An 11,775-nucleotide genomic window follows, 5' to 3' on the forward strand; every position below is an offset into this window, starting at 1 on the left:
CCCCTCCCCTCCATCTCCACCTTCGGCGACCCACGGGTCAGCGGTGGAATCGCTCCCTCGTGGCGGTGGGACAGGAGTGGGTGGGCCGGCTGCAGAAAGAGGAGTCCTGCAGAGCGGTCAGTGAAGATCGGGGGGGGGAGGGTGGGGGGGTAATGTGGCGTATGAAAGTTTCCCCTCATGTCTCGTGCCGGAGTCGCTAGCGAGCTGGAGAGCAGGGCCCGGGGGGGGTCGGCTGGCAGTGATTAGCTTAAGATTCACTTTAGCTGCACGTAGAGGCAGCTTGTAAAAATATGAACAGCATAACTGTTTCCTGAGTTTGTGCTGACAGCAGCTCCTCGGGGAGAGACGCGCTCTGCAGGAGCCGGGGATTCGCCATGCTAACAGCTAACAGCTAGCTGCTCCAAAGCTCGACTGACAACACGGTCAAGTACAGTGAAAAATGAAATCGACTAGGAACAAATTTTCCTATAAAATACACTCAAAACTGTATAACGTTTGGTTACTTTGTTACTTTCCCACACGTGGTCGTCTGATGACCACTGACGTGTGTCCTCCACATAACACGCGACCCATTCATACGTTCACCACACCGGAAAAACGGAGCAAAGGCATCGAAACCCCCCAAAAAAGAATATGCTAATGCATATTTTTCATTAAGGTTTTCTGGCCGCCCGGGGGCCGGGTGGAGCCCCCCTCAGTCACGTAGCGAGCTCCATCCGTCCAGGCCGGCGGGGCGCAGTCGTCTGAAGGCTCCAGCAACACTCGGTCATCACACTCGTACGGCGCTCAGTGATTAAGTTGATGTCGGGGGCACAATAAATGTTGAATCAGTGGCCACTGTCTCATATTTTAATGAATTAATACCTGAAGACCATTTCTGACTGATGCAATCAGTGTGATCTGATGAAGATGCAACATAACGTACATGTATATTGTACAACACAGGATTTTTAAACATTTGAAATATCATATTACACTAAATTACATTTTGACATTATTTAGTGACTCTGTTTGACCTTTCTTAATGACATACTCTTTAAATCCATACTACATTGACTTTTTTGTCATTTATCAACATGCTATAACTTTTTCTTATTTTCATGACTTTTACAACACGGGAACATTTTTTTTGACCTAAATACCTTTTTTGACACGCTGTACTGTCATTTTCCACATACTACCCCGTGACGCATGCGATACTGGCGGTGTTTCGAATTACACACAGAACTTTATTCAAATGATCATTTCCACACAAAGAAAAAAAGTCCTCTCAGCTGTTTGAGTCAACAAAGGCACAAACACGTCATCGCTCTCTGTCATTTCTCCAAAGATGTAAACGGTGTCGTGCTTTCGCCTCTCTGGTTCCTGCCGTGGTGGGCGGTGTGTGTGAGGTCGGGGGGGTCGGGGGGGGGGGGGGCGTTGCTTTCACTTCAATGCACGCTCTGCTGTTTGTTGACTCAACATCATAATATGTGGTCGGAGGACGATTAAATGTGGGGAGCCCGAGTTTTCCACACGCCTGGAATGTTTCATCTTCCGTGTGTCTAGGATCGCTAACCGCCCCGCTGGGCTCTCGGGCGTCACGCGGTCAGCGGGTAGAGCTCGCCGCTTTGATCGGCGCCGTCACTAAAGCGTCACAAATGATTGAGGCGGCCTAGAGAGCATCGAAGCGGATGGAGGCGGTTTCAATCTTTCTGTGTCTCCTCCAGGGTGTCGGGGGGCCTCATGTCTCCAGGAATGAAGGGGACAGGGACGCCGCCGCCGCCGCCTCCTCTGGAGAAACAGCATGTCCACCCGCACCACAAGCCCTACTATCACCACCACCACCAGTCTGCTGGCGACGGTAAGGCCGACCCGCGCACATCTGGCTCGACGCCTCTTTGTTCTTCCACTTCAACATCCTGCAGGTGATTCAGTAGCCGGAGATTTACTCCTCTAGAACTTCCTGTGAGGGAAATTTACATCGCAGCGCTCCCCGTGCAGCGTTTTTCAAACGCTCGCTGTTTCTATGCGGACCCAGATGAAAGGTCTCAAAGGGAGGGAGGAAGTCTCCGCCAGAGCATTTTTAGGACACAGGGAGATTAGAGTTGTGGAGACAGAGTGGGGGGGCGGGGGGGGAAGAGACCGCACGCCGGAAGTCTTTTTCCTGAGCTGAATTAGCCCAACAAACTGCTGGCTCATGTGTTCCTCCGTCTCTCAGTACATGGCGGACTCAGCTGTCACTCAGCCTTTTCCACTAATGCCTTAAACACTGTTTTCCCTGTAAAGATCTACACATGGACGTCTCGCTAACCGCGCTGAGGTCAGGGGGGGTTGCGTAAGAGCGCCGCGGGGAAGGCTGCGTTCCCCATTCTTGCGAGTCCTGCGGTCCAAACTGAGACGACGGGGATAAATGTTACACACTATGCGGCGGGAGCAGTTAGCACAAAAACAGATATAACATTGTCTTGATTTTTGAGTTTCGTCCGGATGGAGCGGACGCCCACAGTCTGGTCGCGTCTTTCTCCCTTTTCCTTTGTGCTCAGACGTCTTCCCTCGTTTCCCAGAATACCAGGGGAGCTTTCAGAGCTGCTTCCATTTCGGGGACTCGTACAGGATGGAGCAGCAGCAGCAGCAGCAGGCGGCCGGCGGCGTCCACGTGCCAGGAGACGCCCTCGCCTACGCTTCCCACCAGCACAACGGCTACCACATGTCCGCCGGCAACACCGGCGCTGCAGGTGAGAGCGTTTCACCGGGACGGCCGACGTCTTCATCTACATGTGTTTTTTTTTTTTTAAACAAACCGCTCTCTTAATTGCGTCTGTTCCAGGTTTCAATCTGACCCAGGAGCTTCAGGGCGGCGCGGGCTGCCAGTTCTCCGGCCCGGAGGAGAGCATTTTCTTCCAGGTGGGCAACTTCGACCGCGGCCTGAGCCACATGCCCTCCGTGTACACGGAGACATAAGACTCCCCAGCGGCCCTTCGTCCTCTCCCGAGTAGACCCCCCCCCCCCCCCCCCCCCTCTCGTCTCCTCCCTGTGCGATCTCATTCCGACACAATTAGATGTCGGATGGACGTAAAACTGGCGAGATGGAACAGACGTGTACTGCAATCTGATTGACTGTTTTATTTACAAAAGTAGGTTCCCAACAAGCCTCATGCGGTGTGTGCGAATGAGGACGTCCCAACGGTCAAAAGAAAGTCAAAGAAATCACAAGGAAGCCCATTTTTGTTAGGCTTTTAAAGGTTCCATATACTTTATTTCTTAAACTCAGAACTCATGTAGGGTTTTTTTAGCATCAATATATACATTTCAAACACAAAACTCGTGAATGGAAATTAAATGTCTTCCTTCTCGTTTTGACTTTACATGTTTCAATCTATTTTAGACTGAAGTGTTGAAAAGAATATATCATTTTGCAGTGTTTTGGCAGTGGAATGTTAATTTCCATATTTTGTTCTATTAAGGGGATGGATCCTTTGAGGAAAGTGTGAACTCTTTAATTCTGCAGTAATGCAGAAAAAAACCTACTTTGTTATGTATAAAATGTACAGTTTGTTTACAGCAATCATTTGAATATTTGTCATTTCTCAATTTAAGAAATAAATAATTGAATGATCATGTCTTTTTAAACTATGCATTTGACACTTGATATAAAATACAGAGAACTTAAATGAGGGGGAATGACGCGCAGACGGCGGGCCCGTTGCTCCCTCTGGTGGACGTAGCCGAGTACTGCAGACGGAAAACGATCCCTCAAACAGACACAAACACTTATTTCTGCTTCTTCTTGTTGAGGTAGCTCTGATAATAGAAGTTGCTGAAGAGGATGACGAGCACGACGCAGTACCCGAACACCGCCGCGTTCATGGAGTCGGGGAAGTCGCACTCGGTGAACAGGTTGTAGCCGGAGTGCACGAGGAACAGAAAAAGCTGCACCTGGAAAAGTCATTCGGGGAGAAGTTCAGATCGGTTCGCGTCACAAAAAAAACGTCATCGCGGCCACGGTTGACTTTTTTTTTTTTTTGCAAGAGCCGCTCACCAGCTGCAGAGAGGTGAGGTACCGCTTCCACCACAGGTACTTCTGCATGTGGGGGCCGAGCGCCGCCAGGCCGTAGTACGAGTACATCACCAGGTGAATGAAGGTGTTCACCAGGCAGATGAGAAACGCTGCAGGAAGCGAACAGAAGAATGTGTGAAAAGACATGGACACTTTGTAGAGGGAGAAGTCTAGAATGAGTCATAAACCTGCTAATAAGGAACTGGTCGTTTTCGTCCTCGAGCATGTGGAGGTATGTAGGAGAACAAAGCGAGTTGTCCTTAGATACTTTAGATATATCTAATGCCTGCATGTCGTGGAAGGAAACCGTCAAAGATTACGACAAGAATGCCGTAAAACGTCTTCCCGATGTCAAGGAAAAAAAGGTTGCTTAAAGAAATTAAACCTAAGCCATAGAAGGTCATTCATAGTAATGTGGCTCATGAAGCTTAAAACAAAATAGGGAAATAAAAGTAGTTCTGGTATAATATTGAATTAATGGTTGTGGGTGAAGTACGTATGTCAAACAAAATCATCACATCAATGAAAGCGTCCTTTTGCATGTTATGTTAAAAGGTCAAAGTTAAGCATGCTGGAAAATTGTCATTAAAATTATAAATAAATGTAAAAGTCAGTACAGTAAGCCCTCAAAAAATGCAAATTATAGCTGGTCATGAAAAAGATAAATAGGTGAGGATTGTGTGTCCTTAATGGTAAAAGTATTGTTGTAGTTAAGTGTCATAACGTCATATTCGATCATAAAGAAACTGCAAAAGTTACAATATACAAGACGTTCCTTGTGTAGCATGGAACTAATATTCGGTTGATAGTATATGTCAAATAAAAATAATTGTACACAAAGTCAATAATAACGTCATTTAAAAGAATAGTGTTTCATAAAAGAATTTGTCAAAGTATTTCATAAAAAGTACTTAGCAGGTAAAAAAATGTCATAGTACGAGAGATCCAAAGATGTAAAAGTTGTACTATTCGTCATAAAGTTGGAGAATCGTACCCACAGTGTGACATGTCATACAGAGGTGTTTCATAAAGAAATACTGTACATTATATCACCCGTCATGTAAATGATTATTGCAAGTCATAAAATGCTCTTAGTAACACAAAAAAATACAATACAATGTGAGAAATTAAGAAAGTCATAAAGAACGTCAGTAAAAAGATGGAAAGCTGAACTTCACATCCAATGAACCGTGTCGTTAAAAGTTGTCACGTGTGATTGTAAACATTTATTTGGAGATTTCTCAGGTCTTACTGGAGTCCTTGGCCTTAAAGTGTTACAAAGGTCACGCGCCGGCTGTGTGGGAACTTGGATACGGAGCCGGTCTGCGTGTTCAAACTTGCGCGGCAGCAAACGCAGGAGAATGACGCAAAGAGCCAACAGAGGTTGCACAGACTTCTTGTCGGCTCGACGGTTGAGCTTTGGGAACGTTCGGGTCCCGCGAGGCGGCTTAATTAGCCTCCCGTTGCTTCAATACAAAAAGGGCCGGATGGCAAACGGCCACAACAAGACGAGGATTTCAACAAGTGAGCTGAAATAAACGAGAAACAAAACGACTCTTTGAGGTCGGCTGTTTTGTTGCACAGGTCTTTTGTTTCATTCAAATTAGCACGCGTGTGATGGAAATATGTTTAGAATGGGAAGGAACACCGAAAGGGGCGTTTTCACAGGAAGGACCGGACAAGTCAGAGCAATTATTCTACAGCTTCTGTTTATTTATTGCCAACGGACGTCAATAAAAGCCACTCGGTCTTAATATTTTCCCCACTTCCTTAATCTGTGCGCGGCACTTAATCCAAAATCCATTTGTTCCCAAGTAACCCATTAAAACTCCGTTTGGATCAATGCACATTTAAAAAGAAACAATCTCACGCATCGGCGCGGCTCTCCTTTACATGACTTCCACTTCCTGTCATACCGGGCCGGAGGGGTTGACTTACACTGTCCGCCGGCCACGTACTTGATGCCCGCCCACCAGTTGAACATCAGGGGCCCGTGGTGGTAGACGTGGAGGAAAGTCAGCTGGTTGTTCTTCTTCCTCAGGATGAAGAACATCTGCAAGGGGGGAGGTGGGGTTATCGCTTCAACTCAGCCCGCTGGCAACTTTGAACACTCTTGAAACAGCGACGCACCGTGTCGGCCAGCTCGATGATCTTGGAGAAGAAGAACCACCAGCAGGCCTTGGCCATCTGCGGGGAGGGAAACCACGTTGGAATGTGAGTCTGACGCGTCGTTTCGTTGGACGGTTTTAAAAGCGGGGGGCGCGCGGCGTGTCGCTCACCCTCAGGGGCAGCGGCTTGGTGCTGTAGTCGACGGGCTGGCACAGGAGGCTGTAGTTGGAGAGCCACGCCGTGACCAGGATCTGGTACAAACGGACATTCACACGGTTACTTAGGCCACACGAAATGCCACCGACCTGCTTCTTCTTCTTCTTCTACCGAGACAAACAAAGGAAGACGCACCTCGTAGAACATGTAGGCCGACAGGCCGACCATGGCGAAGTTGTACAAGACCAGGACGCCTTTGAGGTCGAAGGGTTCTCTGTGCTTCATCAGACGGGGGCCGGCCCAGACCACGAAGAGGTACGCCAGGAAGATGAGCGCCACCGGGACGGGGGAGTAGACCAGCAGCCACTCGTCCGTCCTCTTGTCTGGAGACGCCACAGAAGCTTCGCGTCAGGGGTTCATGTCCACGTTCACACGCGCATCACAGGACAGCGGCGTTTGCATCCCAGAAGATGCTTGTGACAATTTTATTTAACCCCCCCCCCCCCCGCCGAACCCCCGTTCCCAGTCCCAGTTCAGCTGAGGCCTCCGGCACTGGGAGTCCCAACCACAAACGTTCGCAACGAAAAGCTTCCCTGCTCCTGAACAAGGTTTCTCGTTAAGTGTCATGGAGGCCCAACGTGGAACTGGACCCACAAAGCCGTCATTGTCGAGACGTGGAGCACATCTGCATCTCCCACACGCCAACGGACACACAAAGGCTTGTTGTTCGCAGGGAACTAAGTGACTAAACGAAAACGAATAATACTAATTATAATAATCACAACCCATACCTCCGCTTTCCACTATCGTCTGGTGCACGGACACGACGCTCTGCCACGCTGAAGCCATCTGGAAACGTCAAGAAAGTCAACGAGGAAGCAGAAAAAGAGGCAACAAACAAACAAACAAACAAACAAAAAACCCTCACAAACAAACGTAAAAGGTTTAAAGATGAAGAAATGTACTCGCCGTCGTTTCCCTCGCTGGAGCCTCTCAGCCTGTTGGCCTGGATTCACCTGGCGGTGCCGGAGCCTTTTTTTTTTTGGTCGATGAATGAATGAAGGGCGTTCGCGGGGAGACGCGGAGCCGCGGAACCGGATCGCGTGGATTAAAGTTCGTTAAAGCGAGAAGCTGCCGCACGCGGGGAGCTGCAATGGCGACTTGCCTCCTACGCGGTTAACTTTGAAACAGAGCGGAGAAGAAAGTACTGACATCTGATTTGAATCACTTCCTGTTTGTCTTCACTTCTGCGTTTTGGATTTTTTTTGGGGGGAGGGAGGGGGGGGGGGTGACAGAATGAGCGTGTCGTTGCGCGCGGCGGCCGGCGGGGGGCGCTGTTTCCCGCCACGACGTCACCGACGCCCACTTTCGCTGTTTGAGCCAATTATTCCGTCTCCGCGAAGGAAAGAAGAAGAAGTACTTTAAATCAGCCCCTGCAGCTGCTACATTAAATTGATGCTTAACTGAAATCCATCAATCAAAAATATTATTTAATTATCATTCTGAAAGGAGTCATATTATTTTCGGTAGAGAAGTTTATATTGACGCTAATCCTCTTGTGTATTTGTCTTTCATTTTGAATGCAGTACTTTTAGTCGTAATAGTAACAGGTATTATTTGATATGTCACAGTCAGTGACCCCTATCACATACCAAGTAATTAAAAAAAACCAATACAAACAAACAGCAGATGCTTTGTTAACTGTCCATAATAAACAAAGCTACTAAAACCTAAAATAATTGGCTTTAATCATGATGATTTTTCTGGTGCTTGTGCTTTATTGTACAAAGTTACACTCTCGGCACTCTTGTGTCCACTAACATTACATTTTTATTAAAGTAATAAACCCGACAATTATCCCACAGCTTGTAAAAACATCTTATAATCACAATGTAGAAATTAAACCGTATGTACAATTTGGTCTTTTAAACTAATTGAATAAAAAAACCTTAAAGGCACATCAAAGCAATCTGCTTTAAAACAAAACATTAATACAAATGAACTTTTAAAATAATTTGTATTTGTACTTAATTACAAGCGATGGCACCACGACACTGTTATCCCCTGTGGCAATAATGCATGTGTGCGTAAAGGAAAGTCACACAATAGCTGCAGGTTTGCTGCTGTCACTTCGCTCTGGAACAAACTCAACGACTGCAGCTTCCCACCTTCTGAAAACACAACTCAGCTCAGAAAATGATTAACTTTGACTGCAGAGTGACATCGGGGGAGGAGGAGGAATTCCTCTCCGGGTGCTGCAGGTTAACCTGCTTCTAACCTCAGATTAACATCTCGTGCACATGCAGGTTATTCAGTGTCTCGCACCGAGTGAGTGAGTGACTGGATTGCTGTTACACAACTGCTCGTTGCTCTTTCTGAATGTGGAGGCGCCGCCATGTGATCTGATGGCGGCGTCAGTGAGTTCATCCACTTCCTCGATATGCAGTTGTTGAGCTTGACCCAAAAAGCTTAACCTGAGAAGTTGATACAGGCTCAAAAAAACATTGCCATAAAGGAATTAGTTTTTCTCAGGGTACATTTATATTTTGCAGTATATATTATGTGCCTTTGAGGTGGTTTTATATCGCATATTTGCAGGTTGTTCACCTAGTGTTATGCATGTGTTATATCTCACAACAATAAGAGTAATCCAGAACTAATTACCATAAATATTGTTGAATTTATTCAAATAAAGCTTTGGCCAATCATTTCATCTAAACGCAGCATAACTGTGTCATGTGATGTGCTCATTCATTACACTCAAAATACTATATTGCTGTGAGTACTACAGAAAATTGCAGAGGAACATTCTTGCTCAGGAATTCAAATTATTGTCGCTGGCCACAACTTCACACTTCAGCGGTCCAGACACATACTTCTCTTTGTTCCCGTAGACATTCCACGCAAAATGAACCGCAGAGCACTCGCATCCCACACGTGACCTGTGAGTGCTCACGTCGCACTGAGGACCTCAACTGTGTGAAGCATCTTTCCCTTCACGATGAATGATGAGCGGCAACAGAAGAAGAGTAGAGAGCGGACGCCCCTAGTGGACACTACTGGCTACTGCACACAGAACAATGAGGCAGGTACACCTCAGTGCCGCGCGCACGTCTCATTTCTGCTTCCTCTTGTGGAGGTAGCTCTGAAAATAGAAGTTACTGAAGAGCACGATGAGCGTGACGCAGTAACCGAACACCACCAGGTTCATGGAGTCGGGGAAGTCGCACTCGGTGAACAGGTTGTACCCGGTGTGCAGGAGGAACAGCAGGAACTGCAGCTGGGAAGCCAGTCAGGAGGGGGGGGGGGGGGGGAGTTGAGGCAGGTTTACCGTACAAATATATATTTTTATATATATATATATATATATATATATATATACTTATATACTTATTGTAAGTGGGGGGGTCACGGTTCTTCACTCACCAGCTGCAGAGAGGTGAGGTACCTCTTCCACCACAGGTACTTCTGCATGTGGGGGCCGAGCGCCGCCAGGCCGTAGTACGAGTACATCACGGTGTGGACCAGCGTGTTGACCAGGCCGATGAAAAACGCTGCCGGAAGCGAACACAGGAATGTGGAAACAGGGCGGGAATGAAGAAGAAAAAAAGCTCTCCAGTAGTACATGAGCACATCAACGGTAGAATGAGGAAGATTGCGGTTCAGCAATGGGAAACATTTAGATGACGTGATTAAATCCGTTGACTTACACTGTCCGCCGGCCACGTACTTGATGCCCGCCCACCAGTTGAAGATCATGGTGCCGTGGTGGTAGACGTGAAGGAAGGTCAGCTGGTTGTTCTTCTTCCTCAGGATGAAGAACATCTGGGAGCAGAGGAGGCCGCTACAGTTTGAACTTCTGCATCCTGCATTCCGCGGATGCCACCAAACGCTACTAACAGTTCACGCACCGTGTCGGCGAGCTCGATGACCTTGGAGAAGAAGAACCACCAGCAGACGTTGGCCATCTGCAGGAAGGTTGAAATGTGAGTTTGTTGCATACTGTTCCACCTTCCAGCAGATTGGTTTTTAACGCCGATCGTGCGGCTCGCTCACCCTCAGGGGCAGCGGCCTGCTGCTGTAGTCGACGGGCTGGCACAGGAGGCTGTAGTTGGAGAGCCACGACGTGACCAGGAACTGGTGCGAACATTACAAATATTCATACACAACACCACCAACATGAAAACAGAAATTACAATCTGTGAAACATTTGCACCACCTCGTGAAACATGTAGGCCGACAGGCCGACCATGGCGAAGTTGTAAAGGACCAGGACGACCTTGAGGTCGAAGGGTTCTCTGTGCTTCATCAGACGGGGGCCGGCCCAGACCACCAGGAGGTACGCCAGGAAGATGAGCGCCACCGGGACGGGGGAGTAGACCAGCAGCCACGGGTCCGTCCTCTTGTCTGGAGACGCCACAGAAGCTTCGCGTCAGGGAGTCATGTTCACGCGCACATTTTGCGGCCCACATCTCTGGCTATGAGTCCCCATTATAAGAGCTGCCCCGATTGTACGTTTCCAGGTCTTTCTTTGCACTGATAACCCGTTTGTTCAGTTTTGTAAAAGTTCAACAGTTTGAGGGGACAAAAGCAGGTCCTCCCCTCTCCTTCCAAAAGTGGCGTGACCACATATCACGTGACAAGCCACAAAGCGGTCATTGTGAAGACAAGTCGGCCAGAACATCTGCACCCCCCCCCCCCACACACACACACAGGCCTGTTTCTAAGAGCGGGGATTCCTTCAATAAAGTCAATATTTTATCCAGGTTTATTGCAAGTTTACTGCAGCGACGTTAGCAAGTTTATTAGGGGAACATCGCCTCACCTCCATTGTCCACTATTCTCTGGTGCACTGAGAGGACACGTGTCCACGCAGCAGAGTCCATCTGAAAACACAACGAGAGTTCACGGAGAACGAAGAAGAAAAACGTCTACATGCATCAAACGTGAACAATCCCCCCGACGATGCGCACCTCGCGGCCGGCGGTCTGAACGGTGAACCCCCGGGGACCGAACCGGAGGACCTTTGGACACCGACGTTATCTGGCGATAAGTGGAAGCAAAGTTCAAACCTGCTAAAGCGGTGAAAAGAGGACGGACCGGAGCAACCAGCCGGACCGGAAACTCCACCTCAGCAGACCGAACGAAACCGCGGCCAAAAATGCGCACGATGCGTCATTTCAAAAGACAGATGCGTCATTAAGAGAGGAGATCCGAATCGCTCGCACGTATTACTCCACGTCTCCTCCGGCACCAAGATCTTCGGTCTGAGATCAGTCGGACGTCACGTGTTCAGCACAGCAGGGGGCGCTGTTTCCCGCCATAAGGGGACACACTTTAATTATTCTTTACATATACAGACATACACACACATATATATATTATATATATATATACATATATACACATATTTACATATATACACACATATATATATATATATATATATATACACATCAATGAAAGGATGG

At 47.8% G+C, this 11,775-nt stretch overlaps 3 protein-coding genes across 5 annotated transcripts in view; 1 reads left to right on the forward strand and 2 right to left on the reverse strand.

The window, feature by feature from the left end:
* Window positions 1-3,598, forward strand: part of glis1b (GLIS family zinc finger 1b) — a 55,903-nt gene extending 52,305 nt beyond the window's left edge. For both annotated transcript variants that reach the window (XM_040185302.2, XM_040185303.2), the window contains 3 exons: window positions 1,710-1,843; window positions 2,547-2,717; window positions 2,810-3,598. In XM_040185302.2, coding sequence (XP_040041236.2) covers window positions 1,710-1,843; window positions 2,547-2,717; window positions 2,810-2,943 — 439 coding nt within the window. In that variant the 3' untranslated portion in view covers window positions 2,944-3,598. The remainder of the gene's footprint in view (window positions 1-1,709; window positions 1,844-2,546; window positions 2,718-2,809) is intronic.
* LOC120824452 (very long chain fatty acid elongase 4) lies at window positions 3,205-7,627 on the reverse strand. The gene is made up of 8 exons (XM_040185336.2): window positions 7,274-7,627; window positions 7,096-7,153; window positions 6,500-6,687; window positions 6,319-6,399; window positions 6,170-6,226; window positions 5,978-6,092; window positions 4,022-4,149; window positions 3,205-3,918 (listed from the first exon to the last, which is right to left on the reverse strand). The coding sequence occupies exons 2-8, from the start codon at window positions 7,151-7,153 to the stop codon at window positions 3,754-3,756; spliced, it is 792 nt and encodes a 263-aa protein (XP_040041270.1). The 5' UTR covers window positions 7,274-7,627; the 3' UTR covers window positions 3,205-3,753.
* Window positions 7,628-8,062: 435 nt separating this feature from the next.
* Window positions 8,063-11,628, reverse strand: elovl8b (ELOVL fatty acid elongase 8b). Of its 2 annotated transcripts, none has more exons than XM_040185334.2 (8): window positions 11,278-11,628; window positions 11,130-11,190; window positions 10,524-10,711; window positions 10,361-10,441; window positions 10,216-10,272; window positions 10,015-10,129; window positions 9,731-9,858; window positions 8,063-9,584 (listed from the first exon to the last, which is right to left on the reverse strand). In XM_040185334.2, exons 2-8 carry the CDS (start codon window positions 11,188-11,190, stop codon window positions 9,420-9,422), a joined length of 795 nt encoding a protein of 264 aa, XP_040041268.1. In that variant the 5' UTR covers window positions 11,278-11,628; the 3' UTR covers window positions 8,063-9,419. The 2 variants fall into 2 exon arrangements, with proteins under 2 accessions (XP_040041268.1, XP_040041269.1); XM_040185335.2 differs by having other exon boundaries at window positions 11,377-11,606.
* Window positions 11,629-11,775: the final 147 nt, after the last annotated feature.

The sequence above is a fragment of the Gasterosteus aculeatus genome, chromosome 8 (genome assembly GCF_964276395.1).
Source record: "Gasterosteus aculeatus chromosome 8, fGasAcu3.hap1.1, whole genome shotgun sequence".
In the NCBI taxonomy this organism is placed as follows: Eukaryota; Metazoa; Chordata; class Actinopteri; order Perciformes; family Gasterosteidae; genus Gasterosteus; species Gasterosteus aculeatus.

Bases quoted from the DNA above. Each gene is read 5' to 3' on its own strand.
- LOC120824452 (XM_040185336.2), bottom strand. From the start codon at position 7,153: ATGGCTTCAGCGTGGCAGAGCGTCGTGTCCGTGCACCAGACGATAGTG. The intron at 6,688-7,095 runs GTATGGGTTGTG...TGGCGTCTCCAG, and splicing joins GACGATAGTGGAAAGCGGAG to ACAAGAGGACGGACGAGTGG. The intron at 3,919-4,021 runs GTGAGCGGCTCT...TGACTTTTCCAG, and splicing joins ACCTCACCTCTCTGCAGCTG to GTGCAGCTTTTTCTGTTCCT.
- elovl8b (XM_040185334.2), bottom strand. From the start codon at position 11,190: ATGGACTCTGCTGCGTGGACACGTGTCCTCTCAGTGCACCAGAGAATA. The intron at 10,273-10,360 runs GTGAGCGAGCCG...ACCTTCCTGCAG, and splicing joins GCAGGCCGCTGCCCCTGAGG to ATGGCCAACGTCTGCTGGTG. The intron at 10,130-10,215 runs GTGCGTGAACTG...CTCTGCTCCCAG, and splicing joins TCATCGAGCTCGCCGACACG to ATGTTCTTCATCCTGAGGAA.